Raw genomic sequence first — 24,828 nt, forward strand, 5'->3', positions numbered from 1 at the left:
TTCTTAAAAATTCACCAAGAGGATTAGGGACAGCTGAGGTGAGCTTTTAAAACCCACACAGCTAAGGATTTTCTCAGGATCTAAGAGAAAATGTGGTTCGCAACACAGAACTAATAAAAAGAACTGAAAACCTTCAAGTCATTGTTTTTCCAATTTACCACCATGTATGTTTCAATGAGGTATGTGTAAAATTAGCGCGCGGGGGGGGGGGGGGATGAGTTAACCTTCAGTGTCCTTCACAATCGCTGCTCTTCCATCTTCAAAACCTGCTTACTGACCCTTGATCAATTATAAATCTGTCATGCTAGCTCAGTTGATTAAAATCGCATTAATAGCTCCATTTTGGAAGACAGCAGTAGGCACCGGGGGGGGGGGGGAGCAACTACTGGTAAACTGGTGCCAACGTGCACATCTGCCAAGAAATTAACACGCTTGCAGCTAACAACTACGGTAACCTCAATATTTGCCTGCAATTCTGTGGATGTTATTGACACACACATACACATAAACTACAGTCTAAATATAAGACTGAGGACACGTTCACACCATATATTTAAAGCACTATGACACGACTTTAAACAGTCACGGCATCCCCCAAGAATGCAGGGAGCTATAGTTTGTTAAGTGTGCTGAGAGTTGTTACAAAGCTACAGTTCTGAGTGTGGTTTAACAGTCAACCCCTTTTCACACAGAACTCTAAGAACTGTAGCTCTGTGAGGAGAATAGGGGTCTCCTAACAATTCTCAGCACCCATAATTCTTTGGGGAAGGCTGTGACTGTTGAAAGTATTGAAAGCTGAGGCTGCTGAACAGAATCTTGGGCTGAGGCGTTGTTTAGGGGGTTTTGTTGGGAGACAGTTGTTGCCATTAATTTTTTTGTATCTTCATCTGGGATCTTATGATTTATGTGGAAATTGTTCAATTTGGTCGAGTACTTTTTGATGCTGTTTATGGTTTATGACTGCTTTTGTTATTTTTGTAATGTATTTTTTATATATATGTTGCAAGCCGCCTTGGGCATGGCTTTAACTTTGGAAAAGAAGCATACAAATAAAACAACTGACTGACTGACTGATTGATTGATTGGTATTCTAGCACATCTAGTGTATGGTGTAAATGGGGTCTGAGTGAAACTAAGGAGTTAAACCAAGCTAACGCAGATCACCATCCTCATCATCATTGTTTAATCGATTTAATACCTTTGCTTATTGCCACGTAAAGACTCTGTAAATGACTTACAATGTTTTAAAAAACACCAAGAAGAAAAAATATTACATTAGAAACTGTACAAAAATCCACAGAATGTGCCCACACTGTATGCATATTTTTCACACACCAAAAAAGGTTGACACGTATGTTCTCATGACAAAAGATGATCACTTTTCAAAAGTGAGGAAAATATTTGTGCAACAGACTGCCTCCTCCATTTGGGATCCATCTTGGAAGTCTTAACACATGTACTGTGGAACCTCGGATTGTGAACATGATCCGTGCAGGAGGCACATTTAAAACCCGCAGCATTCATAACCCGCAGCGTCGCATCTGCGCACGCACGCGATGTGATTCAGTGCTTCTGTGCATGTGCAAAGCATGATTTAGCGCTTCTGCACATGAGCGGACACCAAAACCCGGAAGTAACCCATTCCTGAACTTCCGGGTTCGGCACGTCTGTAACCCGAAAATGCGTAACCCGCAGCGTTCGCAACCCGAGGTATAATTGTATATAAATATTGTGGGGATTCAAGAGGCACTCCTACCTTGCCAGAGCCCTCGGATATGAGAACAGGATCTATGAGAAAGATGGCTGAAGACAGCCAGGAAGTGGGGAGGAAGCCACAGTCGTCACTTGGGCCCTCCAGTAAGCCAGTTCCCTTGAGCCAAAGGGAAGTATTTGAATGGATAACAGCCTCCTTGTGGTTAAAGGATCTATTCAAGAGACAAATTTGACATGGATGGAAAGCTGCCTATAAAAGACAGCAGCGGGGTTAGGAAGTAGACCCCTCAGTTCTGTATCTGTTACCCTCTCTATTAGTTTTGCCAACAGCTTTCATTTCCTTCACATCATCAGTTTCCTTGGCACTTCTATGACTTCAGGTTGTTCTTTCTTTCCCTATCTTCATGCAATTACTAAACAATCCACTACCGGGAGAAATTGTAGCCTATGGTGATCCAGCAGGCCTGTGTTTACCAGAGGGAGCAAGCTGAGAACAGCCGCGTTAAGATCTGCAAGCAATTAACCATCAAAGATGGTGCTTCCCTGTGTTCCAGAATAGCTGAACCAAGGTCTCGGGAAGCATAAGTAGCAGACTGATAAGAGAACACCCCTTCAGAATGCACTTATTGGGCGTTTTTTCCCTGTAGCGCATGACATCAAACAACAAGAGCAAAAGATCATGGTGGGTCTGCCTCTCTTTGGCTAAAGTAGTCTTTGCAACATCAGTAATATGTGGGGCTGTCTGAAAAAACCATAAAGGGATTAGCTCTAAACAGCATATATTTTCTCCTTCATTGCAGATGCCAGAGGTGATGAGAGGAAGGGAAAGGGAGCACTTTCTGAAAACCAAATTAGGAAAAGTGGAGAGGTTGCAGGAGCTATTTTAACAGCTCGCAAGTTTACAAACTGTCAATTTCCATAACGCACTTGGAATACAAAGCTACCACCGTGAACAATCCCGGCATTCTCAGCACCATTCACAAAGCACGAAGCTGCCTTTCTGCTTTGTGGCATTGATAGGAGACTATGAATCTAGTATTTTCTAAAAACAGTTGCACTCTCCTCAATACAAAGAGCCAATTAATTGCAGCCTTAGGAACAGTTGGCAGGCTTAACAACATGCAAAAATATTTGGGGGGGGGGGAGAGAGAGAGCAGCAACTGCTAATTTAATGACCAGAGTGACTTTTCCTCTTTTGTTTCCAGCTCCTTCGCAGCTTTGCTTTCTATAATATTGCAGAAATGATGGCATTGTCTTCCTGCTTCATTCTTTTCATTATGAAATACATTCACACCTCTTCCTAGCAGATTTCATGCAGATGTGATTTTTAAAGGCAATGACACCCCCCCTCCCAAAAAGGTGGATGTGCATTGCTTTCAAAAGTCTGACCTCCCATTCTGATACATAGCTCTGATCCGATCCTTCTGGAAATGCTTTTGACCCCACCATGCTCCCCATTAAAGGATTTGCTGTGCCATTTTTGTCTCCTTTGAGGGTAGAGTCGAAGGGCTGACCTACTGTGCATTTAACGCCATGTGAGACCTAGGCATATGCAGGCACACATGAGTTACCTAGTTTCTGCAATCATGTTGTCTCCAAAAACATGGACAAAGAAGTGAACATTAGATAAAGTCTGCAACTATCAGCACACATGCTTGGATGATGATGAGAATACTTATTTAAAGAGTTCTATACCACTTTTTAGGGGGCGGGGGGGGGGGCGCTGTGGTCTAAACCACAGAGCCTAGGGCTTGCCAATCAGAAGGTTGGCGGTTCAAATCCCTGCGACAGGGTGAGCTCCCGTTGCTCGGTCCCTGCTCCTGCCAACCTAGCAGTTCGAAAGCACGAAGTGCAAGTAGATAAATAGGTACCGCTCCGGCGGGAAGGTAAATGGCATTTCTGTGTGCTGCTCTGGTATGCCAGAAGTGGCTTAGTCATGCTGGCCACATGACCCGGAAGCTGTACGCCAGCTCCCACGGCCAGTAAAGCGAGATGAGTGCTGCAACCCCAGAGTTGTCCACGACTGGACCTAATGGTCAGGGGTCCCTTTTACCTTTACCTTTATACCACTTTTTACTAAATATGTCAAAGCAGTGTACAGCAATGCAAAATAATGAAAGTTCCCAAAACTGCATATTTATTATGCATGATTCAGTAGACCAAGGATAAAAAACAAAAAGTGATTGGTGGAGAGTCCAGAAATGCCTTGGCAAACAATAATGTCTCTGACTACTAGCAGAAACACATTGCAGAAGGTGCCCATTGAGTCTCTAAGAGGAGACTGTTCCGTCATATAGGTGCCACCACAGAGAACATCCTTTTCCAAATCAATTCATTGGTGCATTGTCCTCCAGCACTGTTCTCCAAGCACAGTGGCAGATACACATAATCAGTGGCAGATACACTTGCATAATGGAAATTATGCACACACATGAAAATGGAACAGCATGATTAATAGGGAGTGGGGTTGCCTTCCTTGCTCCACCCTGAGCATTGGGCAGGTTGCTAGACTTTTGGCATCCATCTGTCTTGAGAGCAACCGAATACGCCTCAAACCACTGTGCTAGCAGCACCAAAGTGACCTCCCTGGGGCCCAAGCCTGGGCAGTGGATTATGGAGGTCCGATCCATTAGTGTGGGCCATCTGCAATGACAAAGCCAACACATGAGCAGCTGCAACTGGTACAGTTCAAAAACTGGCAGCATCTCTTCTAGAAATTGTCAGCATCTGAACTGACATTTAGTTCTGTGCTATGTTTGAGCAGAGACTAAACTGCTCACATAATTAAAAATCAGGGTGATTGGAATCATTTATGAACTGCTTATATGCCTCACATATGCAATTGACCTAATTGCACACCATTCCCCATTTGAAATCACAATATTACTAAGCACTCTAATGCAGAACGGAATCACTCTTATGCATGGCATATTAAGTTGCTCTGTTTCACAACAGCTTGTATTGTTAAGCCTCTTGCTTTTATTTTTCACAAATGCAATGAAAATGTTTGCTATCCATGCACTTATCCACACCAGCAAGTTTTCAGGCTTCATACAGGGAGTGGAGGAATCAATGATCTTTGTGGCATCCTTATTCATATCTTAGCTAGGCAATATACCAGGTTGCCATTGTCAGCAACAATGTTTGCAACCGCCTATCACTTGAATCACCTAGTTGGCATGGTTACTTCCCACAGCAACACTGGTTGCCTCAATATTGTCTAAAACACTTGCTATTGTTAAAAGTTTGCAGGGGGGGTAAAGACCTCACTAAACCCAAGAAATCAATAAATGTCAGAATCTAGCTAATATTTGGGATATTGAAGGGAAAGGATACAGGCCACAGCAGTTCTCCTGAACTGCGCTAAAGGAAATTCCTGGGTTTAGACTACACAAACTAGCCTGGCCAGGTTGGTTAAATATATGCCATTAGGAAACAATGCCCAGGCATCTATCTATACATCAAGGAAGGTGCTCAGGTCTGTGCAAAACAGAGGGTGCCAAGGTGAGGGGTGTGTGAAAGGTGCCAGGAAAAGTTCACAGGAGGCTTGGGGTTTGGGGGCTAAAGGTGTGCTGGGAAAGAGAAGGAGAACAAAGCAAAACCAGCTTGGTGCTGGCTGGAGGAAGCTGCACTAAAAGACAAGGAGCCATGCCTGACTGCTACTTTGGACCCAACCCTGCTGAAGCCGTGAGAGGGGCAACGAGAGACACTCTTGGGGTATAATGTTCTGCACCTCATCTACTTCAGACTTCCAGGTGTAAATATGTGCTCATAAACCATATTTTCTTAAAGACACTAGCCTCTGCTGTGCCTCAATCTTCCGAAAGGAAACTCAATCCAGTATAAGCACCTGGAACCCCTGGAACCTCATGTAGCTGCTTGGCAGAGATTGGCAGAGAATGTAAAAACATAAAAAGAGCCTGCTTGATGAGGCCAATGGCCCATCAAGTCCAGCATTCTGCTCTCACAATGGCCAGCTACTGTTTGCAAAAGCACTCTTCCCACTTGTGAGGGCTAAACCAGACCTACTGCTGATGCCAACCATCAAGGCAGAGCATAGCCATCATAGCTAGTGGCCATGCAGAAACATCCGACTTTTGCATGGCTGGAATATAATAAATTGGACAGTGAGCTGCATTCATTGTTCCACCTAATTTTTTGCCTGTGGTATGAGAGTGACTTCACATTATGGGAACATTATGGGGTGGGATTCATGTGGACATCCTTGACTCTTCTCACATTCCCAACCTACACGTTTGCCAATGCCTGAAGAGGGGTTCTTTATTTTCATATCCCAACATCATGTACAACTTGGGTGGTTGGTAGATGTAAAGGGGGAGGGGTGTGTTTAGCAGTGGAGTTCTGGGAGAGTTTTGCTCCACAGCCTATGACTATTTCCTGACCAGGCTGAGGGAAGCTGGGCAGCCCTAGGAACAGCCAATGAAGTACAATATGAGCAGGGAGCAAAAAGAAATGTTGGATCCTTTAAGTTTTGTTAAGTCTGCCTGATAAAAATTAAGAATTATCAGTCCATTTCAAATCCAGACTTTATTAATCACATAATGATTGATTTATTCACGAGAAAGGTATATATAATAATTAGGAATAATTATCATTTATCTTATATGTGTTGCCTAACTTGGTAAAACGCACACAGCATTTTTCTGCTAAATACTATGTGTAAGATTTCTGATTTAAATCTTTTCCACTGTAGCAGAAATACCATACAATACTCCAGCACAAGCTTCAGCTTATTGCCTACTGGGGGCTTTTTGCTTTTGATATCTTTTTTTCTCTCTCCCTCTCCTTTCATTTCCTCCCTCATCTTTCTTTTCAATTTCTTTTTTAAGCATGGCTTGCCAGATAAACCTAGCACAACTTTCAAGGAACTTTTTGCCTTTCATCTTCCTCCTCCCTCCATCTCTAATTCTCAGCTTATTGTGTGCTCAGGAAACCTACTTTAAATTTAACCTTGCTCTCACAGATCTCATCCCAATCAAACAACAACTGCTGAAACCACTGTGTTTACCACCCTAGTACAGCCCTGAAATATAATTTGAGCATCACATATAAATATAATAATTTGCTATGTTATCTTTGTTGAAACCGCAAATGTTGGCCTTTTGGGATATGGAGTGCTTTTGCCGCATAGCTAATCCAGCAAAATCTAACCTATAGCAAAGTAAATGTAAAGCTATACAGCATAAGCTTTCCTGTTCACACATACCTGGAGTAGTCATGTGTTAAGAATAACAAGAACCAGTCTATATTCAAGCTTTCCAGTCTAGTCAAGTCCTTTTAATCACTGGCTGTTTGAAAGTTTACCATATCTTGTGGATCTTCAGCTTCCATTTCACAATGAGGTTTGGGGCACCACAGCATAAATATATGCAAGGTGCAAGGACACCTGAGAGCCACATCAATCCTGTACACTAATACCCAACATGTTTACATGGGAAACACAAGAGAACTCTATGTTGTGCACAGTTGCTGCGATGGAAGTGGAGGGTATGAGTACACCACACCCATTAGGGTCTTTGCTCCCCAAGACTGCTTCCTCCTCTTCCAGTTATGGTCCAAAGCAGCCTTTCCCAATCTGGTTCCCTCCAGATCTTTTTGGACTACAGCTCCCATCATTCCTGACCAATGTGTCGTGCTGGCTGGGTCTTTGTGAGTCCAACAACATTTGGAGGGAACCAAGTTGGAGAACGCTGGCCTAGAGCAAGCTTGGCAGTTCTCTGAAACACATCAAGCGCTCTTGATCAGTAATAGTGGCAAACATCCCTGAAACATGGCAGACCCCTAATTACTGATCCAGCCACTGCATGTGAGAATGCAGGTTGTGTTCTAAGCCATCCTGTTAGCTCAGATGAGACAACAGTGAGGTCCTAGATGCAGCATGATGCAGAATCCTTGGCAACACCCTGGCAAATGTGTTGGGGCTCCTAACAAACAAGCTGATATGGAAATGATTCAATGGTAGAAGGTCTGAAAGCCACTTCTTGGCAGGACAGAGCACAAAATACCCTGGCATTGCAAATCAAGAGCTTAGATAGAATCTCTTCAGCTACACAGACCCCAGTATGCAGTTGCACCAATTCCAGGATCTTTGACAAATTACTTCCTCCAAAAAGTTAGAGGAATAGCCCTCCCCTCACGCATGGAGAAGGATGGGAAAAAGGAGAAAACATCTGCTCAACTGGAACAGCAATGAAAAGCAATGAACTGCCCTCACTGATATCTCACACATACTGATACACAAGACCATTTAAAATACGTACACATTTACCCCAACTATCCGAAGGAAAGACTCTCCTCCCTGGAAGAGAGGGGAGTGGTTGTGGGCGGGAGCCCGAGCACCGCCCCTAGCAGGGGGCGTTAGCCCCCTGCCTCCACCTCACCTGGCTGGCGCCCACGCCCCCCAGTAGGCATCCAACCAGGTGCCTCGGAAGGGGCGTGTTCAGCAGCCTTTTGCTGCAGCGCCAGCCTCTCCCCGGCCTCATTCTTCGCCGTCGTCTCGTTGCGAGTCACCCACCCTCCACCCCCTTTGAGTTAGGGCTTAGGTCATTGGCCTTGCTATGGACCTTAGGTTGGTCGCCCTGGTTGCCCAGGGGGCCTGGTAGGAGTTTTTCCATCTGGCATTAGGCTTTTTGGTTTTTTCGCCTACCTCGTAGCAATCGTCACAACTTTTGTGGTATTGGTGGGTAGGTTAGGCATTGGAATAATGTGTTGTGGTGTGTCGAAGTGCTAGGTGTGGCCATCGCCTATGCCTTCAATTTTTGGGTATTCCGTTAAAGGAATCTGGCGGTCGTGTATTCTGTCCGATGCCTGCTTGGCGGGAGGCCATGGCATGACCCTCGGTGACATCAGGGGAGAGCCTATAGTTGGATTAGCATCAACAGGCTCCACCTACTGGTGAATAAACCCACTTGTTTTAGAGATCCAATGCCTAAGCCAATACCTTTTCACTGCTGTAATCAATAAAGTTGTGGCCTTTCCTTGCCCATTAACCTTATATCACGTGTCCTTGTGTCTTCTTTTCACATTGTGGGGGTCGGGTCCTCGAACCACAACATATTCTTATGAAGAATGTAATACTTGTAACCTGGGCAATCCACAGTTCTGACAGCACCTACTCAGAAGACCTTCTTGTGATAGTCACAGCTGGAAAATATGCTGTCACAATTGCAGAAATCACCACCAGAAAGCTATGGCTGCACTGATTAATTGCCCAGGTCACACATGACATTCCCTATGCGAAAAGCATCCCCCAAGGACACCCAGGGCATGTTATGTGAAGATTTTGTTCGTTTGTTTTGGTTTATATGAATTGGCCCATCTTCAGCTAGTTATTACTTCAGACAAGATAAACAAGATGGATTCAACTTCTCTAATTTTCATCCTGACAAAACTGCAGAACATTACTACAATGATGGGGTTTCTCTCCTGATATCCATCATCTAAAAGGCACAGCCTGCAGCTATATTTGTCTACCAGGCTCAGATGCTATTTTGGTCCTTCTGTGACATTTAAATAGAAGTGCAATCATTGCCAACCACGTGGCCAGATTCACTAGCTCCTATAAGCCTTCATCTCTTTGCTTTTTTTTAAGAGCAGTGCCATAATAATGCCAGTTCCTGAGAATTCAGATAGTTCCAGACTTTGTTCACACATATGTGTAGGCTACTTATTTTCTCGATGGCAGCTACATGTGCAAATTGTCTCCATTGAGAAGCATTGTATTTCAGATGCTATGTTATGGAAGATCTATCCATGGTGTTAGATCTGTCCATTCACACATGGATATTATCACTTGAAATTGCAGTGGGGACTTGAATGTTGGTCTCCCAGACCCTAAACCATGGATAGGCAAACTAAGGCCCAGGGGCCAGATCCAGCACAATCGCTTTCTAAATCCGGCCCGTGGACAGTCTGGGAATCAGCGTGTTTTTACATGAGTAGAATGTTGTCCTTTTATTTAAAACGCATCTCTGGGTAATTTGTGGGGCACAGGAATTCATTCATTCCCCCCCCCAAAAAAAATATAGTCTGGCCCCCCACAAGGTCTGAGGGATAGTGGACCGGCACCCTGCTGAAAAATTTTGCTGACCCCTGCTCTAATCCAACACTCTAACCACTACACAACATCCATGGGTTTGCTGCAAGGTTACTTCATAACCATCCAGAGAAGTGTAGCCACTCAGCAATGAAAGGAGTAAGAAAAAGTTGGTTAATTTACATCCCCATCTCCTGTCTTTTCACACACCACTTTCCAAGCTGGCACTAGAAGGTCATTTAAGAAATTTGGGTTAATACTGTAAATATACATCTGAATCACTCCATTCTAGCTGTTCTAGAAGAGTAATTGCACACTCTGTTATGGCTGTAATTAAATTAATAGATTATCTTTCAGCTAATGCTGACATTGGATTGGCTTGCTACTGTAAGACAACTTATCAGCAACACAAAAAGAGCAATGATGTGGAATGATGAACAAAGAATGGCAGTATAGAGAACCGGGTCTGCTTATTCTATTTTTTAAACAAATTATACATATGTTCTGTAGTCATGTAGTGCATAATATCATGGAAAGAAATTTAACTGAGAATGGACTGAAACCTATTGTTTCTGCTCCAAATAAAATGCAACAGGTTCTCCCTTCAACAACCATTAGCTCTCAAATAACTATTAATATGACAAATCTCTCTTCAGCATGTTGCTTTTTCCAGCATCCCTTAGGAATATGTGGAAGATAAGGGAGAATAGCAACCGAAGGATTGTCTACAAGCCATTACTGAAACCAAGGAAATGTCAGGGGGGCATATGAGGGCCATGGTGTAACTTGAAGGATTACCAGCCTCACAAGTTGGAAGCTGGAGATCAAGAAGACAAAGTGCTTTGGAAGCTAGTGTTGTTTCAGAACTGGAGAGAACGTAATGTCAAATTTCCACGTAGCCCGTCACAATCTCTCAGCTTAGCCTCCATCACCTGAGGGCAAAATGGAGGGAGACAAACCACACGTGCTACCTTGGAAGAAATGTGAGGTGTAAACGCAACTAATAAATGGGCAGTTTTCTAGTATTTGTGCCAGGCCTTGCCAATCCAAAGACTTCATGCTGCCAGACAATCCAAAGGGCCAATGTTTGCTTATTTAATTTATGTCCCACCGTTCCTCCAAGGAGTTTTTAAGTGCATGTATAGTTCTCATCCCTGTTTCATTCTCACAGCAACCTTGTGAGGTAGGTTAGGCTGAGAGTGAGTGATTAGCCCAAGGTCACTCAGTGATCTTCATGGCTGAATGGTGATTCGAACCATGGTCTCCCAGGTCCGAGACTGACACTCTAACCACTTCAGTAGCACCTTAAAGACCAACTAAGTTAGTTCTTGGTATGAGAAGTGTGCATGCACACGAAAGTTCATACCATGAACTAACTTAGTTGGTCTTTAAGGTGCTACTGGAAGGAATTTTTTTATTTTGTTTTGACTATGGCAGACCAACACGGCTACCTATCTGTAACTCTAACCACTGTACCACACCGGCTCTCAATGTTGAATGCCTTTATTACTTTCAGTACTGAACAAGCACTCAGATGACTTGGTGTACACTGTCCATGGTAGCTCACTAGGCTGGGTTCCAGCTTCCGACTCTGAGGCCAGGACCCTCAATGGGCAACGTTACGTATTTAAAATAGAGGTAACTGGTGAGGATTTATTGATACACTAAACTCTGAGCACCTTCAAGAAGAGTAATGTGAGTCCAGTTACCTGCAGTGCACAATACATTCTTGCTGCTTGAAGCAAAGTCCAAATGCCCACCTCCCATTCTAAGGACAACACTTTAAGAAGTCTTACAGACATAAATTCCTGCCTTCATCTATCCCACACCACATGATGCTCCCTGAAGCTGGTCACACCAACTTGCTACATGGCAGGTTCAGCCCTGCAAATTACTGGCTTCCAGCAAAGGTATCAGTCATTCACTTAAATGGGTCTTTATGCTGTAAATTGTGCATTGACTGTCTCCCTTTGCAGGGAAAGCCTCTTGTAACAAGACTTAAAGGTACAGGGCATGTGCAAGGAAATGGATAGTAATGTACTTGATCCCTCAAACCAAGTGGGCTAGCAAATCCAAATTACATAAATAGAACAGAGGATGATTAGAGTCGACCACAAATTGCTTTGTCTGGGACCCAAAGAGACATGTTACCTATTAGCCAGGACATCTTGGGATCAAGAAATGTGTACTGCATGTAAATAGTAATGTAGCCAAAGATCAGAATTGTAAGGCTTGGAAATAAGCCTTACAATTGTAAGTTGTCCTAGTTTGGCTGTGAGTCAGTCAACCAGCTACAAATCTGGTTACAAACAAACAAACAAATAATAAATCCACATAACAGTGACCTCATCCAGTCCATGTTTTACCAGCTTCTCCATCAGAATATCATTGGGGACTTTGTCCACCAAGCTTGTAACTCAAAGAAAGAAATGATATTCATCTGGCACGACTTCTGTTTGAGAAGGCCATCCTAGTTTTCCTGGCATTTTAGTAGTAATGCACAGCATTGTAATGCTATGCTAGTACAGTAATGTGCTAGTATTTTAGTAATAACGCTGCAATCCTTTACACAATTGTGAGCAAATCTCATTGATCTCAATGGAGTAAAGGTGCACAGGACGAGTGCTGTAAATCTTACAGACAAACAAAGCTAATGAGAAGTTTAGAGGCAGATAATGCAACCCATGATGTACCACCACTGTGTATCCCCCATTTGTTGGAATGGGGATTGTAGAAGATTCACACACAATCTCCCTTTCAGTTGAGTGGAGGTCATGCCATTGCAGCACTTGCTGGTCTGAAGAAAAAAATTTTATCCTGGAAAATGCATTCATCTTTTTTCACCCATATGGAAACACACACACACACTTCTCATTGGAGGACTTAGAGGTCAAAATCAACAGACACTCACATATCACTAAATATACTAGAACATGAGACCCGCTATGAGCCATACATAAATTGTGCACTTGGGTGGAAATGCCAGCTAATCCCTGCTTAATTAAAGCAGTGTTCTCAACTCCTGTTGTGTTTAGGGAGTGAAGAGTATAGGACAAGCAATGTACGAAGAAAATAGCAGGCAGCGTGGCTAATCTCAAAGACTTCAGAGCTTTTGAGCTGCATAAATCAGAGCGACTTTTTGAATAGCCTCATAAAACACAATATCATTGCCATTCCGCTCACGGCTTTTGAGTTCTTCCTACAGCATACAGATCATTAGGAAACTTCTAAGCAATCAAGTAATGTGAGTCTGATGAAATTATTCAATCAATGCATAGGCTCAAGGAAGCAGCATAATGCAGAATTGCATAGTTTCAGAATGTCAGAAATGAGAGAGTGAACCCCTTCTTCCTCAGTGTGCATGCTTCAAACAAAACACAAAAAAACCAAAAACCTCCAGTGGAGGTGATTGTTTTTAGCATTTTCATAAGCATGCTTAATGTAGTCCTCCTGAACTGCCTGCTCCCCTCTGTAATGTTCAAGTCAGCAAAAACACATACAACTATACAAACCCTCTCAATGCTCAGAAACACATAGCCTGCAACATGGATTCCCTTCAATATAACCAGAATAATTATATTAATTAGAGGAGTATGGTTTGTGAGGGGTGGGGAGATAGCATCTATATTCTGTTACTACCAAAGCTAACTCTTAGCTTCCATTCTGGTGGCTGGGAAAGAGATGAGTTTGTTATCATAGATACCTATTCTAAACAGGTAACCTACATGACAACTGTATAAATACAAATACATAGTTGGGTAAATGAATGAGAAATACATGCAAGTTACATTTATATTGGAGAATTCCCAGTTACTTTCACCCTATCTCTCTCTCTCTCTCTCTCTCTCTCTCTCTCTCACACACACACACACACACACACACTTTTCTCTGTATGGTACACTGAATTATTATTTTTTTGCACACTTTAGAAGTGTGATTACATTGACGAATCATCAGTCTTTTCCTCGTTGAATTCAGAACATCTGTTATACCTGCTGCTTCAATATTCCCCCCCCCCCCAAGGGAATGTTTAACTTTCATTTCCCTCATTGTCTTTGCAAACCCTCATTTGGAAACACTGTGATTCTAACATTGATTTTCACCCTCTCTGTAAACCCTCTCCCGAAATTTAAAACGAACAAAAAGAGTTCTTCTTTCTTGCTTCTTCTGTAAGATAGGAGTTTGTGCAAGGGGTGGGGGTGGGGGGTGGAATACACCAGAGTCATAGCTCACAAGATTTTTAGACCTGGAAACTAGCGATGAATTCTATACTTTTGGAAGAATTGCTGCATTTAGCTGCTGACCCAATTTAACACGAAATTGTTGTTTGTTTCCTGGCTACTTATTTTCCATACCCTGCAGGAAATTGAAGGGAGGGGGTGGAGAGAAAGATTGAGAGCTCTGGATGACAATTATCAATTTGCCAGCTTCATGGCAACATAAAGCCATCCATAAAAAAAGCTAATCCCCTTGTCAAATGTACTAATTGTCTTTCCAAGTGAAATTAATTGTCTGAGAAGCCACTTTGGATTCCCCCCTCCCCTTTCTAAGCAAATGTACTTTTGTTGCTGCTTGTAACCACCAATGGCACTTACAAGAAAGCCAGAGAGAGAAGGGGGGGAAATAAAAATAAATTACACAGTGCTGTATTTGCCAGCGATAAATAATTAAAGTGGGCATCCAGCAAACATAAATAGCAATTAATGTGAAGAGAGGCGGGGAGAAGGGGCTGTTTGATGCAAAACCACAGTGCAACAGTGCATGGAACTGTTTGCTCAAAGAAGAAAGAAAAGCATCTTTGCTCTGGGAGTCTCTCCCCCCAGCACACCTCACAACCCAACTATTCACTGGTGATAATAATTGTTCTGGAATACAAGAACGGCTCCAAAACCTTTCACCATAGACAGAGAAGGCTGCAACTTCACCTGGTTGTAACAAAGCCCAAACTCTTGTCCCCCAAGCCACCATTTCAAGTAAATTATTTACTCCCCCCCCCTTTTTTTAAACGCTGTGAACAAACCATACTCTGCCTCTTTTCTAAAGGATGTCTGACGCTGCTAACCTTCAATCCCTCCTATAATATTCAGAGACTCAAGCAAGGACTCCTACAGAGGTCTCTTGCCTTAGAAACTCTAAGCTAACTTACACTCCAGAATCTGCCCAAATCCTATAGCGCGAGGTCTCTCTCTCTCTCTCTCTCTCTCTCTCTCTCTCTCTCTCTCTCTCTCTCTCTCACACACACACACACACACACACAAAAAAAAAAAAAGCAGGGATTTCTCAGCCTTGATCCTCTTCCCTCAAACATCGCATTACAATCAAGGGCTGGCAGACATGTTTACAAACGAGCATCTCTCAAACGATGACGCCCCGGTAGACACCAAGTTGTGTGGTTTTTATTTATTTATTGGGGGTGGGGGGGGACTGCTTGGCATTAGCCCCAGAACAGCAGGGAACGATCTCTATTTGTACCTTTTTAGCACAGGATGTGCGCATTTTGGAGCGCGGGGGAGGGAAGGAGGAGTGTGAGCGAAGAGAGACAAGACTTTCGACTCTGCTGGTACCTGAAAGCAGCGCGCCTGCTCTCTGTCCCCCTGCTCCGCATCCAGCCAGCAGGGGGACTCTGAGGCTTCCCCCACCCCCAGTACGTTTGGATCGCTTATCTTCTTGCGAGCCAAAGCAGCCTGCTCGTTCCATGCTCTCTGCCTGCGTGCGCTGCTTACAAAGCAGTCCAGCAAACGCGCGCGCGCGCACAGAGACTCCTTCCTCCTCCCCAACACATTTTTATTTTTATTTTTTGCTAAGCAAAACATCCCCCACGGATGCATTTTTTAAATTTTAAGCAGGGGAATGGGGATAGAGAGTTGGAGGATGCTCCCGGTTTGATGCTGATGGGGGAAAGCCCTGGCCAGATGATTTTTCTCTTTCCCTTTTTTTGCAAGGATTCTGAACAAGCGAGGGATGGAGTTATTTCCTGTGCCTCCCTCTCTCTCTCCCCACCCCCTCCAGTGGTTGGCAAATGCCAGCTTCGGGCTCGCTCTCCCTGCAGAAAGAGCTCTGTGAATCAGAAGCACCGCGATGCCCCTCATCCTCCTCGCGCGCTCGAGTCCCCGTGTGGCCGTCAACGCGGCTGCCAATAGGTGGGCCCCAAAAGCAGCTTCGGGGGAGCGCGGGTAAAGGGGAAAGCCGCGGCTCCTTTAACCCTTCCCGTGCTGCATCCAATCAACGCTCTTTGCTGGAGAAAAGGCACGCGAAGCGGGGCTGGCTCTCCCGCTGCCTTTTTCCTCCCCCCCCCAAAAAAAGGGAAGAGGGGACAGCACCATCCATCCAGCACTGGAGAGGGTGGCCGTGGGGCGCGCGCGGGAGGCCCTGTCAACGTATAAACCTTTACAGAACCCACGATCCTCCCGCGTCGCGGGCTTCCTGGCTGGGGGGTGGGCAGAGAAAGAGAGAGAGACTGGACGCTATTACTGCCTCCCCCCGTTTGGAGGGAGGTTGAGCCCCACGGCGCTCAGTCCCCTCCCCTTTCGCGAAGATCTGCTTGGCCAAATGGAAGAGCGCACGTTGCCAAACCACCTGTTCCTCCGTACGGGGGGGGGGAGGGGAAGGGGGCGGACGTACGTTGTGTTGCAACGTGGGGCCAGTGTGCGTGTGTGTGCGGTGCAGGTTTGCAAGCTTTATAATACATTGGGGGGGGGGGGTTTCAGGCTTTTCCCGCTAGCAGCGGCGGGAAGCCTGGGGCGAGGGATTTCTGCTCGAGAGGACGAGCTAGCTGCACACACACACACACACACACACACACACACACACACTATGCAAAAAGCAAACTCTGGTTGTTTACCTTCATTTGTAGAGGGGACTAGAAAATAAGCTCTCCCCCCCCCCCGCAAACTCCCCAACACAGATATTCGCGCTCGAATCTAGAAAACCCATGCAGGAAACGAAACGTAGCCGATTATGGGGGCGGTTATTATTTCGTTCAGTAAGAGGAAGCGGGGGAGAGAGAAATACTGCCCGGGGCAGCTGGAGGCGGGAGGAGGCTGGCGAGGAAAGCGGGGAAAGGCTGCGAAGTAAGCCCGCTGCAGTCGCAGCTCCGGCGCGCCTTACCGATGTGGATGATCGAATCTGCCAGCGCCGCTTCCCAGGTTCCGGTCCAGCATACGGACACGAGCAAAGCGAGGGGGAAAACTTCCATCTCCTGCGCTTCGGGCAAGCGGGGAGGAGTGGTTGGTTCAGAAACGGGGGGTAGTAGTAAGGAGGGGGGCAGGAGGTTAGCGATTACACCAGCGACAAGGACGAAGGGAGCCCAAGAAAAGAGAGACGAGAGTTTGAGGAGCCTCTAAATCCCGGTTGGATCCTCCAAAGGGAAAAAAAAATTACAAGGGGAAAGGAAAAAGCTGCAAGAGGGAGCCGATCCCAGGCTGGTTGGGGAGCCTCTCGCAAAGAGCCCCGCGTCACTTCGGGGGGCGGCCGGGCATCACCAGAGTTGTGGGGAGTTGCTGCAGCAAATCCATCCAGCACATCACCGCCGCCGCCAGAGATGTCAATCGGGAAGCAGTTCGGCGTGTCCCTGTGTCGATCACACCATCCTCAGCCTTTTTATTGTTATGTTTCAATGGTATATCTTTTAAATATATAGGGTTGTTTTCCTTCGGAGCGATCCGCAAGGCCAGGTCCCCACCGCCTCTCCAGTGGGGCAACTTGCAACTGGCAAACCGACGGACCCTTCCAGTGCCCCCCACAGCCAGCCAGCCAGCCAGCCAGCCGGTGTTCGAGAGAAAAGGGGGGGGGGGATAAAACAATTTTAAAATATATATAATAGCTGCAGCTTTTCTTTCCAATCTCCCAGGCGAGGGACTAGATCCTTGCAAAGTGTGTGTGTGGCGAGGGAGAGCGCTCTTCGTCTCCAAGCTTCCCTCCAAAAAAATAATGATGACGATGATTTTTTAAAAAAAAACAACCCAAAAACACCCAAAGTGAACTTCAAGGCAATGCAGCTGGGAATGCAGAACTAGATCTCGATCTTCTTCCTGCTCCACCAAAAGAAAGGGGGTGGGGAGGGGGAGAAGCAACTGATCGCTTTTTTTGCTTCCCCCCTGCAGCTGGTTGGTGCGCGGAGTGGAGAGAGCGACCGCTGCGAAAACGGCTCTCCAACGTGGTCACCCGAGATAGCAGTTCCACGGAGAGCTGGATGCAGCCAGGAAGCCAAACCGCGGCAGCCCCGGGACTTGTGAAGATGGTCTTCTGCAGTAGAAGCAGCAGCAGCAGCCGAGGAGGCGGTTTGGAGCTTGCTTGGTTGGTGGGATGCAGAGAGCGAGAGTCCCCTAGCTGTTGGCAGCTCCGCCGCTAGCTAGCACGTTGCTTAGAAATGGATCACCTAGGAGAGAGAGAGGAGAGTGCTATCAGCCAGAGAGGAGGAATAGAGGGGAAGAACCGAGAGGCAGGCTTCCTAACGACCACTTTCTCCCCCTATCTGGTGTACGAGGGAGAAGCAACGTTAGAATAGCTTCAGCGCCGCCTGCTAAGCTGGTCTGTGGTTGGGGGCCGGTGAGAGCGATCTTCAATGGGTGTGAAAAGCATATTTCAGGTGGGGGGGGGGATCACTTCAGTCCGAAGGCGAGAAGGCACCGAAGTGGGGGGTTCTTTTGGTTGGGATGAAGGAACCTGGGCATTTCTTTGGCCCTAGTTTAGAGCGCGTTGGCTTCCGCCTCTCGACACGTTTAACCTTGCAACTTCCACCGCAGAGCTCAAGTTGGGAGTCTTTGGAAAGTGAATCAGGGGCAGGGCTTCAAGATGCGGAGCCGGAGCGGGGTGGGAAGGAGGGTGAAGTATCCAGGACAGCTGATTCCGAAGGGAGGAGAATAAAAATAAGGCTCCGGAGTGCTATTAATATGCACTTAATTATCGACGTTTTTGATGGGGTTTTGTTCACAATTGAATCTCAAGGCTGGGAAATTACTCCAGGGAGGAAGGGGGTCGTGTGATTCTGGGAAGAAGGAAAGCAGTGGTTTTTCCATCATAAAATGGTAGCCTGGATAACCCCTGGCTGCTGTTTGTGTGACATGGAAGGGTATTAGTTAAGCTACTTTTCTAGTTTAGACTCCAAAGCAGGGAAGAGGGGGAGAAACACAATCCCCCATATGTCAGCAGTCCCTATGGGGACAGTGTCATTACTTGGCTTAGTCACTAGGTGGCACAAGACTTAGTTGTAGCTGGGTGGAGTTTCTTGTCCTTCAAGAGAGATAATAAAGCTCTTGTTTAGATTTCAGTATGGTATACCCTATAACAGGGGTGTCTAACTCAAATTCATCGGGGGCCACATCAGCAGTTTGGTCACCTTCAAAGGGCCGGTTGTATCTGTAGGACTTACAGTACAGGAGAGAAGGGTTCAGGCAGCCGTTGGATCTGTCACATCACAGGATGGCATGCACTCAATATAAAAACAAGTGGAGGTTTCCTGAATGCATGTAAAGTGGAGGTTTCCTGTGTAGAACGGCCGGCGCCGCTAGAGGGCAGACGTTCTCTGGCTTGTAGGCTGCTGCGCATGCGCTGAAGAGGCGGCTTTCTTGTGTAAAAAAAAAAAAAAGCAAGAATAAAAGGTGAAGGCTGGCGGCCGGCGGCGGCTACACGGGCCACATGACGAGGTCTGGCGGGCCGGATTCAGCCCGCGGGTCTTGTGTTTGATACCCATGCCCTATAAATTTCAACAGCATGGTGTCAGAAGCCAATATTTAATGGCCATATGTATCTGGGGGGAAAGGGCACAGATCTGTATAAAATGTGCAGGAGCTAATTTATCATTCTGGATTCTGGACCTTAAGGAATCCTTCACACATAGACATGTACAACTTGAAGGGAAGCGATGAGAACAAATCTTAGTAATCTTCAGTGGGGGATAAAGGTAAAAGGACCCCTGACCATTAGGTCCAGTGGTGGCCGACTGGGGTTGTGGCGCTCATCTCGCTTTATTGGCCAAGGGAGCCGGCATACAGATTCCGGGTCATGTGGCCAGCATGACTAAGCCGCTTCTGGCGAACCAGAGCAGCACACAGAAACACAGTTTACCTTCCCGCCAGAGCGGTACCTATTTATCTACTTGCACTTTGTGCTTTCGAACTGCTAGGTTGGCAGGAGCAGGGACCAAGCAACGGGAGCTCACCCCATTACGGGGATTCGAACTGCCAACCTTCTGATTGGGAAGTCCTAGGCTGTGTGGTTTAACCCACAGTGCCATCTGTGTCCCTCAGTGGGGGTTAGGAGATGGTTAAGATGAGGTGGCAAAAGTTAAAGTTCACTTTTTAATGTGGGATGAGCTTTTCTGCGACAAGCAACCTTCCCCCTTCTTCAACCTGTAAAATGCCACAATGGGAACAGTGCAGTGTGCTGAGGTCATCTGCTGTGGCCTTCTTAGAGGGGAGAAATATGGATTCATGACATAGCATCACTCCCGTTGGTACATTGGGAGGACCAAAGAACATGAAGGAACTGTTTATGGTGCATTCAGGGTTCCAACTCATGGGGGCAGCTTGTATGAGTTTGGCAAACTTCCCCTCTGTCCTCAACTGATGGACAACCTGGAGGATGGGCTGGCAGCAGGGGAGGATCCAGCTTGTGTGACCCAGCTATCTCCCTCCATGTAAATATAAGCATTCATTTGTCTGAACAAGTGGACAGAGTTATGTTGGAAAACTTTTAATTCTGGGAGCCACCCTAGATCTCCTCATGCTTCGTCATTCCAAAGCTAGTGGTGGCTGGTTCTCACTGAGACTGGAATGGCAGAAAGCAGGAGGCCCACAGCGGGTGGAACCAGAGCCAATGACAGTCAGCACCAACTAGTTCTAGCTATGCCTCCATCCACTTCCCTGATTAGCTGCTGGGATAGTTTAGTGAGTAAAGCATGAGACTCTTAATCTCAGAGTCAGGGGTTTGAACCCCACACTGGGCGAAAGATTACTCCTGCATTACAGGGGGTTGGATTAGGCGACCCTCATGGTCCCTTCCAACTCCACAATTCTTTGAGCCTATGAACACTGGGCTACTGAGGAAGAAGCTGGCAGGCAGTGCCACCCCTTGGTAAGCAGGGAGGAACTAGCTATGGTTGGTAGGGGCGGTGCCTTGTTCAAAGCAGAAATTCAGCACACAAAGCCTTGAACAGATTGGGTAAATAGCACATTTGCAAACAACAGCAGTGCAGTTCCTTCCAGTGCCATGCAGGCACCTGTTTTTCCAGTGTCCTTTTCTTGATCTCTCCTTATTCAGAGACCTTTATGGTAGAATTATACTTTTGGCAGGCACTTAGCTAAGACCACCAAATTTACTCCAGATGTGACCTGAATTTTCCAATGGAAAATGGTTACTTGTTTAAATAACAGTCTTACCTACCCTTTGCCCATACACACACACACACACACACACACACACACACATTTTGAGTTGACTGTGGAGGCAGGGTTGGCTGGCACAGGAAGAGCATGTTTCTGAGACAAATCCTTAAAATCACCTCAAGTCAGATGGAAATAATGTTGGCAGAAGTTCTTTATTTTAATAATGAATCATTATTATGTATTTAAACATTTCAGATTAATAACATTGGTCAACAACAAATTTGTTGTCTGCGTTTTTTCAGTTGATTTAGGATGAATCTGATGCGCTGAATGGTGGTGGTAAAATGCCATGACGTTGGTGGGGGTAAAATGCCATGTCGAATAATTGTTTTGATTGGAAATGATTATTTTAATGACAAGTAGTATTCAGGTCCGATAGTTCTGGGTGATTATGTCGAAAAGGGATCAGTTTGAAGTCATAAAACCTCTTTTTTTTTCTCGGAAGAGAAGGACTTGGTGTACTGTGCAGATATTGCGCAGCTTCGGCTGAAGCTTGGAGTGCCACAGTACGAACCCAAAGATTGGAGACTGTTCATTGACAGCAGCAAGCGATCACTGAAATGTGTTCTGCTATACAATGGCAATCAGTTTGCCTCCATACCCCTGGCTCACTCGAGTACACTGAAGGAGAACTATGAAGCGGTGAAGTATGTGCTGGAGAAAATTGGTTATGATCAGCATAAGTGGTTTATTTGTGTTGACCTGAAGATGGTGAACTTTTGTTGGGACAACAGTCTGGCTTCACCAAGTACCCATGTTTTCTGTGCAAGTGGGATAGTAGGGACCATGCTCAGCATTACACGAAGAAGGACTGGCTTGTGCGGAAGGAATTGGTACCTTGCAAAGAAAGGAACGTCATCAACGACCCTCTGGTGGATAGAGACAGAATACTCTTCCCACCGCTGCACCTCAAGCTTGGCTTAATCAAGCAGTTCACCAAGGCTCTGGACAAGGATGGTGACTGCTTCACTTACTTGTGCCAGGCTTTTCCAGGATTGACCATGGAGAAGTTGAAAGCTGGCATCTTTGATGGTCCTCAGATCCGTCAGCTCATCAGAGATCCAGAGTTCGGAAACTCAATGAATGAAGTGGAAGTGGAAGCGGAAGCGTGGAAGGCATTTGTTCTGGTAGTGAAGAACTTTCTTGGTAGCAACAAGGCCAGAAACTACGCAGAACTTGTCAACAACATGCTGACTGCTTTCAGAAACCTGGGCTGCAACATGAGCGTCAAGATGCGCTACCTATTTTCACATATGGACCGGTTTCCTGAGAACCTGGGTTCAATGAGTGACGAGCAGGGGGACATGAAAGAGATGACATGAAATGAAAGAGATGACATCAGGACATGAAAGAGATGGAGACCAGGTATCAGGGTCGCTGGGATCCAGTCATGATGGCTGACGACTGTTGGACTCTGAAGAGAGACCTCCCTGCCGCTGAGCATTCCAGGAGTTCCAAGAAACAGAAGTTCAAGCCCTGAAGTTTGAAAAATGGTGAAGCAACATGCAATTTACGTGTACTTACATTTATCAATGCTCACCATTCAGTTTACAGTAAACCTGACCTGATGGAGAGAAACAGATGCCATTTCCTGATTCAGCAGTGCAAAAATACCCTAAATCAGTTGTAGAAATCTAGACAACATTCAAAAAAGTAAAAAAATGTTGCCCAGTGTAATTATTTGGTTCATTTTATCCTTTCTTTCTTCTACGCTGTGTGCCCTCAGACCATGCCTTGGAACACTACACCTAGCAAAACTAAAAGTAGCAATTATACATGATGTCCTATATTTAAAATACTAGCCATAGTGGAGTGCTAGTCTCTCTCTGTGTGTGCTTACTTTACTTTTGTGGTGTCCAGGAGTGTTTGCCTTTCCTTTCATTCTACAAACCATCTCACCAGCGGTCTGTGCTCTGCAACCATTGCAGGTGCTTGCACTTCTGTTAAAGCACAGAAGAGACATCATAAGGTAGCTAGCTCTTCCTGTGAGATTTTCTCAGACCAGAAAGTACAGGCAGCTGGGGAGGCTGCACAGTTTTAGAGAAACATTTATACTGGAAACAAGGGTGAGGGGACCACCCCACTCTCAGCCAGCACACAACAAAATCTCACACCCACAGAAATGCTAAAGAATGTCTAAAAAGCCCGACCACCTCCTTCTTTTATATCTCACCCCACTCGTCACCTGTCCCCTCACAGCTCACCCCACCCTCTCCCGTCACAGCTTGCCCCTAGCCTGTTCTGAAAGAGAGGAGAGATGCTTCAGAGAGCACTTTGACAAATTGCTCTCACGCGCTTCTCCACCTTCATTTAACAACTTGCTTGGGCCGCCTGCTTGCTCTACCTACCTGCCATTTTGTCATCATGCTGGAATTGGCATGGCCCCCAGTTGGCAGCCATGTGAACTGCAGCATGAGAGCAGCCTTACCATTCTATGTATATAGGAAGAAAATCCACTGGGCAATAACTTTACTAAATATAAATACCCAAGAAACTTTTTTGTCTGGAGTCGTTATGACTTCTCCACAAAATAAAAGAGTTCACATAACATGCTAATTTGGTTCTTGGGGGAGTATGTAGGAGAAGTACTCTTTTAACTATATACAATGCACAGCAGGTGGAGTACAAAATGTGATGAAACCCTTTTAGTCAACTCTGATAACTTTTTAATTCTCACTTTAATGCTAAGAGCTTTGATGCCTTATCTAAAAGCAAGCTGTGTCCTCTGGCTGGTTTAAAGTGCCAGATAAATCCATACTAGATTAGACATTACTAAAGGACGTCTTTCACAAAATTATCCGCTGGATGGAATTCCCCCTGTCATAGAAAATGCTACATGTCTGAAAAGCAAACAGAGACAGCCAATAATGGTGAAGCTGTTAAAGCTCTGCGCAAGAACTGAATAGACCCAGTTTCAAGTCCTCAGATAGGAGCTAGGTGACCTGAGCCAGTCGCTGTCCCTAACCCCAACAGAGGAGTTGTGGGGATAAAATAGGAGGAAAGAGAACCATGCATACTGCCTTGTGCTCCCTAGAGAGAAAGCAAGGTATGTTAGGTAAAAAAAGGTAAAGGACCACTGGACGGTTCAGTCCAGTCAAAGGGGGTTGCAGCACTCATCTCGCTTTCAGGCCAAATGAGCTGGCATTTGTCAACAGACAGCTTTCTGGGTGATGTGGCCAGGGTGACTTAACCCCTTCTGGCACAATGGAACACTGTGACAGAAACCAGAGTGCACAGAAATGCCATTTACCTTCCTGCCACAGCAGTACCTATTTATCTACTTGCACTGGCATGCTTTCAAATTGCTAGGTTGGCAGGAACTGGGACAGAGTAACGGGAGCTCACTCCATCGCAGGGATTCGAACTGCTGACCTTCTGATTGGCAAGCCCAAGAGGCTCAGTGTAATGACAACATATCTTTTTCAAGCAGTGTGAAACCTTTCAAAATGATTTATTGTATATTTATATATGTGGCTATATCCAGAACTCATATTGGTACTCACCTCAGACTTTCACTGATTTCAGTCATGTGTGATGGCCTGGGAATCTGATTCAGAGGCTGAACCGGAGGAATCCCAGCCTGCACAGGAGTCCCCGCCTCCAGGGCCGGCTGAGCCAGGGCAGTGCCTTGAATCTGAAGCGCCTGCACCTGTGCCGGATCCTCAGGAGCAGACA

General features: G+C 45.7%; 1 protein-coding gene across 7 annotated transcripts in view; it reads right to left on the reverse strand.

Annotated features, from left to right (window-relative positions):
- The window catches only part of GRID2 (glutamate ionotropic receptor delta type subunit 2), an 833,811-nt gene extending 815,933 nt beyond the window's left edge, over window positions 1–17,878 (reverse strand). For all 7 annotated transcript variants that reach the window (XR_014160291.1, XR_014160292.1, XR_014160293.1 and 4 more), the window contains exon 1: window positions 16,877–17,878. Coding sequence is in view for 4 of the 7 variants with exons in the window: in XM_081876717.1 (XP_081732843.1) it covers window positions 16,877–16,964 (88 nt within the window). In the remaining 3 variants the exon portion in view is untranslated. The remainder of the gene's footprint in view (window positions 1–16,876) is intronic.
- Between the last annotated feature and the right edge of the window lie 6,950 nt (window positions 17,879–24,828).

This window comes from Podarcis erhardii (genome assembly GCF_964252035.2).
Source record: "Podarcis erhardii genome assembly, chromosome: 9".
Taxonomy (NCBI): Eukaryota; Metazoa; Chordata; class Lepidosauria; order Squamata; family Lacertidae; genus Podarcis; species Podarcis erhardii.